Here is a 17,568-nt window from a genome sequence, read left to right on the forward strand (position 1 = left end):
AACCAATATTCAATGGTACAGAAGGCTTCAAGCCCCAGGGCATTCCCAGAACAAGAAAAGATGCATGGCTCAGATCCAGTTTGTGATGTAAGCAATTCTGCTACTTGGGTCATACAGCCCAAGATGTTCTGTGATACTGGAAGTACCTATAGTGGTAAAACATGCCATATGGAGTTATGGCAAATCCCAACTGGAAAATAATGTCAGAGACCTCTAGGTTTCTAGACTATGGCAAACCATGCCATCTATAATATATGATTGAAAATCATTTAACAAACAGCAGTTCCTGAAATGTTCTGAGTCTTAGTAGAAATAGAATCCACTTAACTGTGGATCATTGACTGATCTTGTAGCTAGAATTGCCCATTATGAGCCAGGCTTTGTAATAACATATCATTGGGTTATCATAACATTGGGCAGGCCCAACAGCAAATCCACTGTAAAATCAATGCAGTAGATTTAGGAATGTATATGAGCTGGGGCAGAGGCAATGTAAACTTCATAAACAGGTGGTTCAGACCTCCAGTATCATCCACCATCGCATTAGCACCTCTCACCTGGCTCATAAATACAGCTGCAAGGGGAACAAGAGAGGGCACTCATGACAAGCTCACAGAGGAGGACAAAAGCAAATTTAGTAGTTGGGTGGAAGGTAAACATGGGTTGCAGCAACCCTGCAGTCTCACTTAGGAGTGCACTTGAAATACAGTGGCAAGAGTGACAAACAAACAGTATAGTTTCAAGTAGTGTAACTGATCACTACATGTGGAAAGAGAAGTGGCCTGACTTTAGAATGGATATTGACTCACTCGGTCTATAAGTAGAGACATGTCTTTCCTTCATAGCCTGGCTTTGGTTGTAAATACCATATATTAGGTGGAAAGAAGGTGAGTGAAGGAATAGAGTTTGAGAGAGAACATTGAGGAGAAAAATAGAGTGGCATGACATTAATGGGACAAAGAAATGGGGTATTATCTGTTGAAGATAACTTTATAGTATTATCAGCTGGACTGGGGAAAAATGCACACATGTTGGAATATTCACTTTACAAGCTAAATAATGTGATTGAATGTATTAAAGAACTTGAAATTGAAAAAAATTATCTAAAAAAATAAAAATAATAATAATAATAAATAAAAGAATGGACATTGACTCGAAATCAGTGACTTTTCCCAGAAGAAGAAATACTGGAAAAGCTGGTGTTGAGGGGAGTTTGTGGTGGAGAATTATTATGAATCCATGAAAGTGGGCACAAGTGTGAAGATTTTTATATTCCAGAGAAAATGCATCATAGAAGAAACACTACTGAGATGAGGCCTAACCTTGCTTCCTGCCTCACCCAGGTGTTGATTTTATTGCCTCCTGATAATCTAATCCCTGTCTCAGAGAAACCCAAACTCTAACAGGTAGAGATAGTATATATTATAACCATCCTTTCTACATGGTCTTGGATAATAGCTTTATCTTTAAACACTTTAGGATTTCTGCAGCAATTTGTGTCTACTCAACTAAATAAAGGTCATAATTAGACTATGTCAATTAAGTTCAGGTTCTGTAGCCAAATGCATTTCAGAAAATACATGCTGGTTGGGGATTCTAGAACTTGAAATTCTGGATTAGGGATCATAAATTTGTATTTAAAAGCTAACTGTCCTCATCTCTCAAGAGAGTTTCAGTTTAGCAAACCTAGTCTAATGAGAAAGGCCCATGAGAGATTTTAATTTTATGGTATACAAATAATGGTATACAAATATTGCAATTTTAAATTAATCTGTAGTTTGATACACAAAAACTAATTCAAAAAAAGGAAGTTTGTGAGTAACCAGCTACAAGGTAAAATTGGCATGTATTTTCACATACTATTTCCCCATGTTTAACCACTTGCCGCAACTTAAAAAGTTGAAACTCTGAGATGGACTATTACAAAGGATAAGGTAATGAAAATAGTAATTCTATCACTATTCAGATGTTCTATTACTGTTCAGATGTTCCTGGTACTTCCACTCCAGCCTAAACCCCTACGCTTCAACCTAAGAACCTGAGTAAAAGCAAAAGCACCTTTTTTTTTTTTTTTTGCACAGTTTTATGTCTTCAGAGAAGTCACCATAATTTGAGGGTAGTCGAGTAGAAGAATATTTGTCTAAGAAACATAAAAAATACCATCATCTTGCCATACCCTATAATACCTTCAAGCCTCTAATTTTGCAAGAATAGTGGATAGTGAAATAGCCACTTCAGGAAATAGGTGAGTTTAAATAAAAGGTTAAGATTAAAAAACAAAGAACATTGGTTGGAATGTTCAAGTATTTCCGATGAAAAATCCCCACTCTCCTAAAGTTTAAAATGATAATTCAGAACCATGCTAAATATGTATAAAGAAGCCTAAGCACAATTATTCTTTTAATCAGTATATAAAATTATAAAATGTTTACTAATAATGACTATATTTGTATTTACAGAGACTTTTATATATGCTACCCCTCTGATGTTTGTACACTATCGCCAATAATAGATTATTATAATATAATATTATTACCATACTTATCTTTTTTGTTTTTGTTTTAAGATAGATTTTTGCTGTAGGGTGCATGCACCTGGCAGAAAGTCAGAAAGCAAGAAAGTACACCTGAGGGATGTCCGCACTGAAATCCCTTCTCTATTCTCCTTTTGGGATTTTGGGCATGTATACACATGCACCCAGTGTGAGTTTTAAGTCACTGGGTCCAGGACTTAAACTGTGGTCGACTATGTGGGAGCCCAGTGACATAACCATTACACCATCAGCTGGACCCATCACCCACATCTTAAAGAGAAGGTATGATATAACTTAATGTTTTATTTAAAATCATGTGACTAATAAGTGGATAAAGCCATAATCATAGCCATTCTAATTCCATGTCCCTTAGATGTCCTACTGTGTCAGATAAATAAAGTGAAAAAAAATCACTATATCTGTTGGCTGTAAATTGTCAAGCTCTCTTTTAAATGAGTATGTAGAAAAATGTAGTAATTTTTCATCCTTTCCAATAGGTAAAACACTAATAAAATTTTACATTGATCACTCAAATCAAAGAAATTGACATAAACAAATTTAAAAACATATTTTATACTGAGAGTTTAGCTGGTCATTTTTGAATCCCAAAATAAGTTATCAATTTGCTAAGGATCCTTTAAAATACACATTATACCTATTATTTTTGCTTAAGATTAGATCTGATATTAAAATTATAATGATATGTAATCCTAGTATAAATATTCAGGAATCATTTAAGGTAAAAATTCATTCTTATTAGAAGATATTACCTAGCTTGCAGTCACTTAACTAATCACATTTCTAAGAAGCAGCATGAGATGCAAAACTATTGAGGTATAGAGAAAAATAACAAGAATGAGGAATCAGCCACTCTTTGACTCAAACATACCACTCCTTTACTAAACAATATTAGAACAGTTACTTTGATTTTCTAAATTTTAATTTCTTATTTTTGTAAAATGGAAGCAACAGTGTACAAACCCCAAAATAAACCACAATATTGTTACATAGTTCAAATTGAAAGGAAATTATGAAAAATTCTTTTGTTTTCAAATAATGACTTAATTTACTTGGCTACTTTTATTCTGTTACTTACGTGGGCACTTCTTGACACAGAATGCTCCATAGGTGTATTTTGCATTGAAATTGTGCTCCAGTTGAAAGGTGGTTGGATTGTAGACAAAAGTTTGGGGACATTGAGTTACACATGCTCCACTGTCATTGAAATTCATGCAGGCCTTCAACAGAGAAAATATTACTTTCATTTACAAATAACCTTCATAGAACTTCATAATAAAACACTGACACAACAGTTTTGTGAGAAGGTTGTGACTTTACTCAGTATACAGCAATTTCAAAATACTGCAAAAATTATTTTGAAAGATTTTTGCTATAGGGTGCAAGCAATAACCAGATAGACAGAGAGACAAAAGCAAGAAATCACCCGCCAAGGAATGCCCATGGTACAATCCCTTCTCTTCCATTCTCTTCTCGGGATTTTAGGCACGTATACACTGGCGCCTGGTGTGAGTTTAAGCGCTAGGTCCAGGATTCAAACCACAGACCACTATGTGGAAGTCCAGCAACCTAACATGACACCATCTATTGGTCCCCCAAATTTGATAATTTTATAGTCATTTAAATTTCTAAAATTCTATAAAACATTTTTTCCAGTGTCAATATGGACATTATTCATAGTTACTGAAATTCAAATTGCTTAGAATCTTGCCACTAATTTCTATATTGAGAATTAATTTAAATGATTAAAGTTAGCTAGTAGAGAAAAATTATTTATACCTGTACTTACGCAGAGCATTTATATTTAGTCTTAGATTTTGGCTCTGAAAACTATAGACTTTTCTTTGAATTCAAGTTTGTTGAGTTAAGTGCCTTAAGTTATACGCACAATCATCACCTATGTATATGGAAAAAACGGTGTGATGACCATTTAAACTGGACTTAAAAGATATGGAAGATGATGAGTCAGTCACGTGTAAAGGTAGTGTATATAATGCCAAAATATAAAAATGTAGCTAGCTACAGATAGCCTGTAGTCATGGAATATAATACCACTTCCTGTATGGCCTTTTTCACTATGCTTACTACTTAGTAAATGCCACTCCATTCAAATAAAAAAGTTCATTTTTGATGACTTATATATTCGTATTGAGAATTCAACTTATTATTATTTTCAAATTACTTTGGGAAGAATTAAAAACCATTTTACCACCTGAGAGTTATGTACTTAATATTAAAAGAGAACATATGTGTAATTATAAATAAGCATGTGATTAACAAAAGTGTGGAAGAACTAATTCTCTTAATTAAGAAATTAAGCTTTCATAGGTATTATTTAGGGCTTGAAAAGCAAGCTAATATGAACTCAAGCTTTGTTTTACATTCCATCATAAATTGTACATACGGTTATTAATAAGCATTAATTTATTCTATTTCCTGAAAATATTTGCTTCATCAATTGTTGTTTTAGCAAGCACTTTATCACAAATATGACAATTCCCTGATGATGTTCTACTAGATGCATAATCAGAATGAGACTCACTGATGATACATTATTCACTGCGATGACACTTTGTAGGAAGAATCTATTAAAAACCAATCTAGAAAACTCAGTAAGTTTTAATTTATGGCTATAAAACTTCATGTGTCCTTATAATTGCTTTACTAACATACTTTATGCAATGTTGTACACAGATTGCTTGGGAACAAAGGAACATAAGCCAGAGGAATAAAATGAATTTACCTTTCCAACTGCATACAAAACAACATAACTTATACCAAAGCCCCAGTGTGGCATTCTTGAATATTCTGTACCAAATGCCAAAGTGGAATCACTGGACCATTCCATAAAAGTAATGGAATGAGAATTCTAAAGCTTACTTGGCACTCTGCTTATCATGATAATGGAACCATGAAAAAAATTCAGGGCAAAACTTCCAAGTGAGAGGTTTTGCTTCTGTTGTTTATTGTTGTTGGTTTTGGGGATTGTTAATGCAATACCCACAGTGTTCAGTGTCCTCGAGTCAAGCTTTCATCCTGCATCTGGTGATTGAAAAGGGGAAGGTCTTTAGTTCAAGACCTGATGAGCATCTTTAAATTTTTAACACATTGATATCTTTCTCTCTTCCTTCTTATTCTCTTCTGCTACACATATTTTAGTTTCACTACAGAATGAGAGTAAAGAAATGATGTGTCTTATCATATTAATAAAATTAGAAAATTACTACTATGTTATAAAAGCTTCAGTTTACATTTTGCTTGTCAATTTGTAAAAAGAAGAATCTTAATTTTACTATATATGTCTATTCACTGAATACTTGAAAATCAAAAAAATTAAAATAATTCTGTTTATTTCTAATGTAAAACAAGTTTTTATGCTATGCTTTTTAGTTTAAAAATAAAACAAGTGTTCTCTGAATAAAATTGTGTTAACTATAGCTCACAGGATTACTTGTATACATTTTAAAAAACAAAATATATATTATGGATATGATATCAAAATGTAATTAAAAATATTTCCAATGAGCCATAAATGCTAATATTAAGGAAGTAAAAATATCCTCATCTAAACAAATGGATTAGTATGTAAAATGCTTTAAATGTGCACTTGTAAATTTAAAAATTTTAAAAATAGCATTAGCTCATAAATCATAGAAGCAGAAAAATATTTGAATTTATAAGTGTAGCTTCTATAATCTTGAAAGTCAAGAAATAAAAGTAAGTCTAGCCACAATTGTGTGTGCAGAAAACATGCTTCTACTCTGCAGGCTGAGGCCATAAGGGAGGCCTAGGTGGGTAATTCCTAGCTTACTCAAAAGATCTGAGCATACTGGTATGTGCCTGTAGTCCCAGACATTTGGAAGGCAAATAGGAGGAATGCAACTGTCGAAGGAAAGAAAGAAAGAAAGAAAAAGAAAGAAAGAAAGAAAGAAAGAAGAGAGAAAGAAAGAAGAGAGAAAGAAAGTGTAATTGATCCCACTTACGGGATTCAATAATGTAATAACATAAAGATATACACACTACATTTTTGAAAAGAGTCTAAAAAGATATCTCAATACATCGAATACATCATATTCTCCAATAAATCTCCTTTGTAATATAAGTTGTATCAGAAAGAGTCAATTCATTTAGGGGAACAGAACAATTCTAGTTAACTAATAACCAACTCAGTAAAGGAATGACTTCCAGTAAGGCAAATCATCTTTCTTCATCATAAAATGGCTAAATTTGGTCTTGCTATAAGATATGAAAGGATCAGTGTGTTTGGGACAGAGTGGAGAGAAGGGAGGGCAGGGGAGAAAAAGGAAAACTCGCAGACATACAAAGCAGTCTGTGTCCTTAGGTCCTGAGCAGCCTCCAGCACATTCTCGGTGACAGCAGTCACTGACGTAGGGTCCATAGCACCTGCCATCACATTGTTCTGCACATACTGTCCTGGTCACTGCAGAAGATAGAAACAGAATCCTGATCAAAGCCGGCCACAAGAGAAATGTCTAAGAGTTTCAGCTGAGAAAAGCTGAATTCTGACGTAGTGATTTAATCAACCCACCATTGATTCAGTTCAGTCATCATTTAATGAATGAAGTGCACAACTAGATCAAAATCTCTAAAATTAATATATACTTTAAAAATTGATACTATTCTTTCTTGTTTTAGCAAATAATTATAGTGCTCTGCAAAAGTCATTCAATTTAACAAGAAAAGAATAAAATCTGAGTTAACTGAAGAAGGCATTTGCTAACTTGTGGACTACAGAATGAGAAATGCCGAATGATGTCAAGTTCACACAATGGATACAGGAAGGCCCTGTGGTAGAAGGCACTCCCAGACACAGATAAAACTTTTAGTAGTCAAAGCAAAAAGGGAAACATAAACTGTTACTTGACGCATGTATTTTTCATGAAGAAAGAGAGAAATGAATAAATGAAAGAAAGAAAGAGAGAGAAAGAAAGAGAAGGAAGGAAGGAAGGAAGAAAGGAAGGAAAAGAAAAGAAAAAGAAAAGAAAAGAAAAGAAAAGAAAAGAAAAGAAAAGAAAAGAAAAGAAAAGAAAAGAAAAGAAAAGAAAAGAAAAGAAAAGAAAAGAAAAGAAAAGAAAAGAAAAGAAAAGAAAAGAAAAGAAAAGAAAAGAAAGAAAGAAAGAAAGAAAGAAAGAAAGGGAAAAAGAAAGGGAGAGGGAGGGAGGATAGGAGGGAGGGCGGGAGGAAGGAAGGAAGGAAGGAAAGAAGGAAGGAAGATGTTAACAAAGAAAGAAAAGAAGAGAGAAGGGAAAAAAGGACAAGAAAGCAAGCAAATATCAGTAAGCACAAAATTTGACAGCATATCAAAGTATTTTAGTAAAAGCAATGTTATAGGCTGCACATCCACAGTATAATAATGAGAGATACAAGTCTACTTATCTCACTTATTCCAAAGACACACTTTTAAAGTATGAATTTCAAAGGACATTTTTAGTGTACCACTTCATGGCTTCTGTATTTCCAGTTTGGCCTTGTTTCTTCCTACCTTTTTAGCTAGTTCTTTTTCTTTTTCTTTTTTTTAATTTAAATTTAATCACTCTATATCTTTATACTGTACAACATGGTTTTTCCCAGCATGAATACAATGCATGTTCATCAAGTGAAAGGCATTACCGTATATATTAACAGATAACTTTTCATTTTTGTGTCTATTAAATGTTTTGTTTGCCATTTTTTCCCTGATGCCCTCCTTTTCACCCTTTATTACTCACTTCTATTAATCATACTCTCCTATAATGTCTCTAATATTTATAGTTGCCTCCCCTGATATTATAACTGCCAATCATTCAGTTTCTGCCATAGGTACACACATTTGGTATATATTAAGTACAGCGATATAGTGTCTGTTTTCATTGTCTTTTTAGAATTAAATCTTCTGTATTTCTCTACTCTATATCAAATGTCAGGGTCTCAATGTTTTTTTGTGACAGTACAGTATTCCATAGAATACAAATGCCATATTTTTCAATCCATTCATCTGTTCTTGGACTTTGGGGTTGATTCCATGTCCTAGCAATTGTGAATAATGCTGCAGTAAACATGGCTGTGCAAGTGTTTTTCTGACTTAGTGTTTTCCTGTCTTTTAGGTAGGTACATTAGAGCGGAATTAGTCATACAGTAGTTCTGTTTATGGGTGTCTGAGGACTCTCCATATAGTTCTCCACATTCTTACCCTAAGTGTAAAAAGATTTCCTTGCCAACACTTGTTATTCTTTATTTTTTAAAATCTTATCCATTCTGACTGGGATTAAGTGGTATTTCATTGTGGTTTTGATTTGAATTTTGCTTATGATAAGGGATGGTGAGCATTTTCTCATATGCTTTTTGGCTGTGTGTATCTCTTTCTTGAAGAGTTGACTGGTCAGCTGATTTGCCCACTTTTAAATTGGATTGATTATTTTTGGCCAGTAAACTGCTTCATTTCCCTGTATTCTCATTCTGGTTATCAGTCCCTTACCTCAGCAAGAGTTTGCAAATACATTCTCCTACTCTGAGAGTTGTCTCCTCTTCACTCTAGTTATTATTTCTTTTGCTATGCAGAGCTTTTTAATTTGGTGTAGTCTATTTTGATGTAGTCTACTTGTCTGTTTTGCAAATTATTTCCTGTACTTTGGTGAGTCTTACTTAAGAAATATTTTCCTACTTCAATGTCTCCAAGAGTTTCCTTGTGTTTTCTTTTTCGTTTTTTTTTTTTTTTTTTTGAGAGGTTTTTGCTGTAGGGCATGTGCGCTCGCCAGAAAGACAGAGAGAGACAGAGAGATAGAAAGTGAGAAATCGCCCCCCAGGGGGGATGGCCATGCCACAATCCCTTCTCCTCCATTATCCTCTCAGGATCTTGGGCACACACGCACACACGCCTGGCGTGAGTTTAAACCACTGGGTCCAGGACTTGAACCACGGTTTACTATGTGGGAGTCCAGCGACATAGCCTTTATGCTAACTGCTGGTCCCTGTCCCCCTCTGTTTTCTAAAAGTAGTTTTATAGTTTGAGGTTTTATTTTTAGATCCTTGATCCATTTTGTGTTGATTTTTGTTAACAGCGAAAGATACAAGTTCAGATTCATTTTTCTACAGGTGGCTATCCAGTTTTTCCAGCACCATTAACTGAAGAGATTTTATTTTCCCTACTGATTATCTTCTGTCCTTTGTCAAAAATCAGTTGTCTGTATGTTTTAGAGTTTATTTCTGAATTCTCTATTATGTTCCATTGGTCTACTTTCCTGTTTTTATGCCAATACCATACTATTTTGATTATCATAGCTTTGCAATATATTTTGAGGTTAGGAAGGGAGATACCTCCTACTTTATTCTTATTGTGCAATGTTGCTTTGGTAATATGGGGCTTTTGATGATTCCAGACAAGTTGGTTAATTTGGGTAGGATTGACAGTTTAATTATATTAACTCTTCCAATACAAAATGGATATCTTTCAACTATTTTGTATTATTTTTCCTTTTTTTTTTAAAGAAAAGTTTTTCATAGTGTTTCTTATAGATGTCTTTTACTTTCTAGTTAGGTTTATTCCTATGTATGTCTCTGGATTTTGTGTGTTTGTGTGTGTGTGTCTATTGTATATGGCGATTCTTCAGTTTATTTATTGTTGGTGTATAAAAATGCAATAGACTTCTGTATTTTGATTTTGTATCCTGCTACTATATTGTACTTGTTTATGACTTTCAGAAGTAGGAAATTTTTTTGTTTTCTATGTATATAATCAACTCTGCAAATACAGATAATTTCACTTATTCTTTTCCTATTTAAATGTATTTTATTTTATTTTATTTTAAAATTTTACTCTGTTGTCTGAACACATTGGCTAGGATTTCCAATACTACATTGACAAGGAGTGGAGAAAGTGGGAAGCCTTGCCTTGTTCTAGATTTTAGTGAAAATAAAAGTTTTTCTCCATTCATTATGATGTTAGCTACAGGTTTCTCATAACCGGTTTTCATTGTGTTGAGGAAAGATCCTTCTATGCCGATTTCATTGAATCTTAATCATAGAGGGATGTATTACTTTATAAAATGCTTTCTCTGAGTCTATTGATATGATCATATAGTTTTCATCTTCTATTTCTATGATGTTTTACATTTATTGTTTTGTGCATGTTGAACTACCCTTACAATCCTAGAAGAAAGTTGGCCTAGTCATGGTGTATAATCTTTTTAATGTGTTGTCAGATATGATTTGCTATTTGTTATTGATAATTTTTTTTTGCATCTGTATTAATTAGGAACATTGGTCTGTAGTTTTCTTTTTTTTTTTTGTTATGTCCTTGTCTGTTATTAGGATCAGAGTGATGAAGACTTCATTGAATAAATTTGAGAGCTTTATAAATTGAAGATTAGGGTTAGTTTTTCTTTAAAAGTTTTGTAGAATTCAGAGGTAAAGCCATTGGGACCTGGGCTTCTCTTTTTTGGGAGATTATTTATTACTGATTCAATTTCTTTGCTTGTTATTAATCTATTCAGGGTTTCTACTTCTTCCTGGTTCAATCATAGTAAAATTTGTGTCCAGAAGTTTGTTCATCACACCTATTTCTTCTTCTTTTTTGGCATATAACCACTCATATTATTCTCCATTTTTTTATATTTATGTTCTGTAGGTTGCAATGTTTGTTTCATTGATAACGTTTTTAAAAATCTGGTTCCTTCCTTTGCTCTTCTTGATTAACCTAGCTAAAGATGTGACCATTTTGTTTATTGTCTCAAAGAGCCAGCTTCTGGTTTCGTTTATTTTCTATATAGTTCTTTTATTCTCTATTTTATTTATTTCTGCTCACCTTTATGACATTTCATGTTTCTTTGTATGTTTTGAGTTTGTTGTTGTTGTTTTTCCAGTTCCCTGAGATGTGTCATTAGTTTGTTTGTTTGCTACTTTTCTGTTTTTTCTTGTGGGGGTTATTTGGTATGAACTTCCTACTTCTGGTTGCTTTTCCTATGTCCTATAGGTTATAAAAACTTCTTTGTTCAATATTATTTGTTTCAATGAGTCTTTTTTTTTCAGTCTTAATTTCTTCAGTGGTCGTAGAGAGAGACATTCAGGAGTAGGTTGTTTAGTTTCCATGTGTTTGTATGTTTTCCAGGATTCTTTCAGTAGTTGATTTCAAGTTTGATTCCACTGTGGTCAGAAAAGGTGTTGAAAATAGTTTCTATCCATTTGAATTTGTAAGGGCCTGTTTTGTGCCCTATCATGTGGTTGATCTTCTGAAATGCTCTATATGAGAGTGAGAAAACAGTGTATTTTGTTGTTGTTAAGTGAAATGTTCTATAGATGTCTGTCAAGCCCATTTGATTTATGGTGTCATTCAAATCTTGTATCTGTTTGTTTTTTATATAGATGATCTGTCCAGAGGAGATAGTGGGGTGTCAAGGTTCCCAATGATTACAGTGCTGCAGTCTCTCTCCCTTTAGGTCTAACATGTTTCATGTATTTGGGTTCTCCAGTGTTGGGTGTATAGATATTTGTAAGTGTTGTATCTTATTGGTTAGCTAGCCCTTAGTATTATATAGTGTCCTGCTTTGTCTCTTCTTGTAGCTTTTGTCTTGATATCTACTTTATCTGATATCAGTATTATGACTCCAGCCTTGTTTTTGATTTTCATATGAATAGAATATCTTTTTTCAGCCCTTCACTTTCAATCCATGTATGTCTTTATCTGTGAGGTGAGTTTCTTGTAAGTAGCATATAGAGGGATCCTGTTTATTTTTATTTTATTTTTTTTTCTTTCAAATCCATTCAGCCAGTCTGTGTCTTTTAATCAGAGAAGTTAATCCATTAATATTCAGTGTTATTATTAATAATTGTGGACATATCCTTGCAATTTTCCTTGGCTGTTTTGTTCTATTATTTCTGTTTCTCTTTAGTTTTCCTGATATAGTACTCCTTTCAGTATTTCTTGAAGAGCTTGTCTAGTGGTGGTGAATTCTTTCAGTTGTTTATCTGAGATTACTTCATTTGTTCTTCCCATTTGAAGGTTAATCTTGCTGGATATAGTATTCTTGGTTGAAATTGTTTTCCTTTTAATGTTTTGAATATGTTTTCCTATTATTTCCTTGTATGCATTATTTCAATTAGAGGTCTGATGTTAGCCTGATAGGATAACCTTTGTAAGTACCTTGATCTTTCTCCCCTGCCATTTTTAGAATATGGTCCTTGTCTTTGATGCTTTACCAATTTGGCTATAATGTGCTGATGGGAAGATCATTTTATGTTGATTCTACTTGAAGTTCTTTTAATTTTTTGAGTTGAATTTCTCCATGTTTCTCTAGATTTGGAAAATTTTCATGTAGTATTTTGGGGAAGTATTTTCACCTTCTGAAATACCCAACATGTGGATATTTTGGCATTTAATAGTGTTTAGAATTTATATTATTTAATCTATATATATTATCTTCATGTTGTTCAGCTATATTTTTATTCTTTTTGTGTTTTGGTCTGTGTAAAAGACTTTGTCTTCAAGGTGAAAAATTTCTTCTTCTGTAGGACCCAATCTTCTGCTTATGTTTTTTTTTTTTTTTTAGAGGTTTTTGCCATAGGGCATGTGCACTCGCCAGACAGACAGAGAGAGACAGAGAGACAGAAAGAGAGAAATCACCCCCCGGGGGAGATGGCCACGCCGCAATCCCTTCTCCTCCATTCTTCTCTTGGGATCTTGGGCACGCACGCACACGCGCTCAGTGAGAGTTTTAAGCCACCGGGTCCAGGACGCGAATCACATTCGACTACATGGGAGTCCAATGACATAGCCATTACGCTAACTGCGGTCCCTTCTGTTTATATTTTTGAGGGATATTTTAATTTCTTGTATTGTATTCTTCATTTATATAAGTTCTGTCTGATTCTTTTTTTGGGTGTCTATTTCTAAGGAATTCCTCTTTCATGTCCTGGAATGATTTATCACTTCCTGGAATCAACTCTTCTGTCTTGAATCTCATTGAGTTTTATCTCAATGAATGTTTGGAATTCTTTTTCTGACATGCCAATGAATTTTTTTATGTTATCTATTGTTTGGGAGGGTTTATTGTGTTCCCTTAGGAGAGTTATTTCCTCATTTTCTCATGTTTCTTCTGTGGTTATCTGATGCAGCTATCACTTCATTCTACTTATTGGAGTAAAGTCTTTATTATCAGAGGAAGGATCATGCTTAGATCCCATGTGTGTTCCTGTTAGAGTGTTGCATCTTCCAGATCAGAGTAGAAAAAGTTTATATAGGTAAGTATCAGGTGGTTGGTTCCTCTATCAATCTTTCAGTCCTGATGAGCTAGGGATGAGCTAAGGAGATATGACTTAGTGAAGAGGCTCAAGTCACACACTGCACTTAGTGGGAGAGACACAGGTTCTAAAGGCAAACTTGGATTGTTGGGCTGCACACACAATGAGACATCTGTTGAGTTGGGAACCCAAGTCTCCAGGTCGGTGGGTGGGACTCAGAAAGCAGGCATTGGCTAGTACTTCTAAGCTTCCTTTCATGTTACTTTATTAAGACTCTGCCTCCTAAGTATTAATATTCCCAGACAGGCTCTTCACAATTTTATCTAGCCTGTAGGTTTCTAGACAAAATAATACATTGCCTACTTTAACTATTACCAATAGGTAGATGAATTTCAGATCTAGAACTGAATTCTCTATGGAGTTGCAAGATGAAAATCTAGCAGTCAACGGAAGTCTCCATTTAGATATAACAAAGTGTAGAAAACAGAGCACAACTCCACTGTATACCTTTACCACTAAGTATATGTGTCTTCCTGTTCCTTTACCTAAATTAATGGAAATACCATCCATCCAGTAGCTCAGGTAGAAATTTTAAATGCATTTTCTGTTTCTCCTTTTTCCTCATTTTCTGTTCATACCTAATAAAATTGTTTAATACTAGCAATTTTTTTTCTAAATATTCCTCATTACTTCTCCTCTTATGTATGCCAACCCTGTTAAGAAACTTATCTCTAAATTATTGCATAGCCTTCTAAAAGTTTTCTCAGATCTCATCTTTCCCTTCCAATAAATTTCCCAGGCTGCTTTAGAAGCAATGGTTTGATGATGAGGCAGCAAAATGGTAGATGGGAAGCCTCCAGCACTCATCTCCTCTTCAATCAAGATATGAAATAATCATTTCTCAGACACATTTCAACTGAGGAAGAACATTTGAAAAATCTGAAGTTTACTGAAATGCAGAAACTTGAGAAAAACAGCATAGGAAAAAGAACAAAAACATCCAGCCAGTTGAGGTAGGCAGACTGAAATTAGTGCAAACTCCCCTAGTTGGGAAAGGATGAGTGAAAGATCCCTAACAGCCTCTGATACCACTTGGATGGCATCTTAAATGCCTGGGAGTCCAGTACTCTGCACATTCCTAGGTCTAGTGAAATTAAGTTCCTGAGATTCACAGAGTTGCCATATGTAGGGAAGGATCTTACTTTGGTTAATCCTGACACTTAGGACACACAAAGCTGCAGAACGGTGCAACTGTGAGAACAGAACAATGGCTGAATCAAAATCTGCACCAAGGACCAAACCTGAAAGTCTCCACATCTTAGAGAACCCATTGAAATTCTACCAGACCTGTGTGGGTCACTACAGCAACCACCCCAGCTAGATTGATTAATAGGGCTATGACCTTGGCCCTCAAGTTTACACAACACTACATGTTCTGAAAGAGATGGACTAGTGCTACGGGAGGACTTCTCTGAGGTACGAAGCATGGCATATGAGTATACCCCCTCTACTCCCTGCAAAAGAAACCAAGGACACTGGACATACCCGTTTTACTGAGTGATTCCCCATCTTCAGATTGGAAACACCAGTAGAATTTCCCTGTTATTTTTGTTGTTGTCTGCAATGTAGCTTCTCAGGATCTTCCTTAACTATAAGTATGAAAGAAGAGGAGAGGAGGAGCAGCTAATAGAGAAGAGAGTACAAGGTATTCCCCCTCTTGGGTGGAGAGGAGACAGAGGTACAATGTGGAGGACTGCCAAGAGCATCCTGCACACACCCTAGAACTATATAGGTCTTCCCAAAGCTCCCACTCACCAGTTAATGCTGTAGAGGCCTGCCCAGAGCTCCCCTGCCCACTTACTAGAGTCCCCACCCACCTGCCAGTATTGAGGGGAAAACCAAAATTCATATCTACACCAAATTACAACCCTCCTCTTTCCTTTCTATAATGAACTGCTCATTGTTGGGGTAGGGAGTGGTACCCTGGCTACAGAGAAAGTCAGATACTAGAGCATCAGCTTTCTTCATCTTCAGGGACTGCACACAAATGGCAACTCAAACAACTTGCTGCTACCTGAGTCACAACTCTTCAACCAGCACCCACATCCCTTTTATGCACAATCCATTCAAGACAGTGGGTATTATCTATTTTTAGCCAATATTGCCACTAGCTATTTTTCTTGAAAGAGACTCCCCATAGCCTGGTCTGAGAAATCAGACAATATTCTCACAGAGCAGTAGTTGTTATTAATATGAAGGAATCTACCCCATAAACAGGAAGGAGTATTTCACCAGATGCCTAAGTATTAATAAAGGGACTCAAGAAACCATTTCTCCTCAAAAGGGAATATTTTCCCTCCCCCCAAAAATATTTTCCACTAACAATGGACAAAAATATAGATAATCACAAAAATATCATTACTGGTTTTCATAATATTAATCTTAACAAAATTCAATGAGACACAAGGGGACACACAATTACAGAAAATAATAAAAACAACTGATTACATGGATGAAAAATTCAATATAAAGAAAGATAAAATAATTAAACAAAAATTCTGAGGAATACAATAAAGAAAATTAATATTCATCTACAGAAAGCATCAAAAACAGGTTAGATCAGGAAGAAGAAACTCTGAACTTGACATCACAACCTCTGAAATAATCTGATCCATCAAAAAATATTAAAATCAAAAATAGCATATCAGAAATTTAGGATACCATTAAACAACCAAACAGCTGCATAATGGATATCTCAGAAGGCAGAAACTGGAAAGGGCAGAGAAAACTTATTTTACAAAATATTAGCTGAAAATTTTCTAAATCTATAGAGATACAGAAATTCAAAGAATGCCAAACATATTTAACAATGAAGTTCCTCTCCAAGACACATTATAGTTAACATGTCAAAAGTCAGAGGGAAAGATAAAATTCTTAAAATGTTTAGAGATAAGTGTCAAGTTACTTATAAAGGATACCACATCAGATCGACCTTAGACCTCTAAGCAGATACCTTATAGGCAAGGAAATACTGTGATAAAATATTCAGAATTCTGTAAGAAAAATATTTCACTCAAGAATTTAAAATAAACTGCAAAAACTACTTTTCAAATTATAAGGAGAAATATAATCTTATCCAGATAAACAAAAAGTGTAGGAATTCATCAATACTAGACCAGATTTTGAAGAAATACTTGAGAGTACTATATCTGGAAATGAAAGGAAGATAAATATCACTGTTAAAATACATGAAGTTATAAAACTCACCTGTAGACAACCACAAAGAAAAAATAGAAATAACAAAATCCTTACCACTATGAAAAACTTCCAAATAGCAAAGAAAAAAAGTAATAAAAGAAAAAAAATAAATACAAAAAGAGCACAAAACAAACAAATCAATTAAATGGCAGATATAAATCTGTATATATCAGTTAAGTCATTGGATGTAAATGGGTTGAACTTCCCAAACAAAAGATATACACTGGCTGAATAGAGAGCCAGTCCAAAAACAGAGCCCTTTATATACTGCTTACAAGAAATATACTTAATTGATCAAGATACACACATATTGAGAATGGAAGGATAAAAGAATCATTCCATGCAAATAGAAACACAAAAGCCAGTGCATCAATCCTATCATGAGACAAAATAGACTCGAAAGCTGTAAAGAGACACAAAGAAGGTCATTACACAGTGTTAAAGCTATCAACTCACCAAGAAAATATAACAATTATAAATATTTATGCACTCAAGAAAGGCATAAAATCCACTACTAGACCTAAAGG

The 17,568-nt window shown here is 34.3% G+C and overlaps 1 protein-coding gene across 1 annotated transcript in view; it reads right to left on the reverse strand.

Moving 5' to 3' along the window:
• The window catches only part of ERBB4 (erb-b2 receptor tyrosine kinase 4), a 1,304,701-nt gene that overhangs the window by 355,115 nt on the left and 932,018 nt on the right, over nucleotides 1-17,568 (reverse strand). Inside the window, exons 6-7 of the mRNA XM_006140094.3 lie at nucleotides 6,874-6,992; nucleotides 3,630-3,771 (exon numbers count right to left, since the gene is read on the reverse strand). Coding sequence (XP_006140156.1) covers nucleotides 3,630-3,771; nucleotides 6,874-6,992 — 261 coding nt within the window. The remainder of the gene's footprint in view (nucleotides 1-3,629; nucleotides 3,772-6,873; nucleotides 6,993-17,568) is intronic.

The sequence above is a fragment of the Tupaia chinensis genome, unplaced genomic scaffold, assembly GCF_000334495.1.
Source record: "Tupaia chinensis unplaced genomic scaffold, TupChi_1.0 Scaffold000018_1, whole genome shotgun sequence".
Classification (NCBI taxonomy): domain Eukaryota; kingdom Metazoa; phylum Chordata; class Mammalia; order Scandentia; family Tupaiidae; genus Tupaia; species Tupaia belangeri.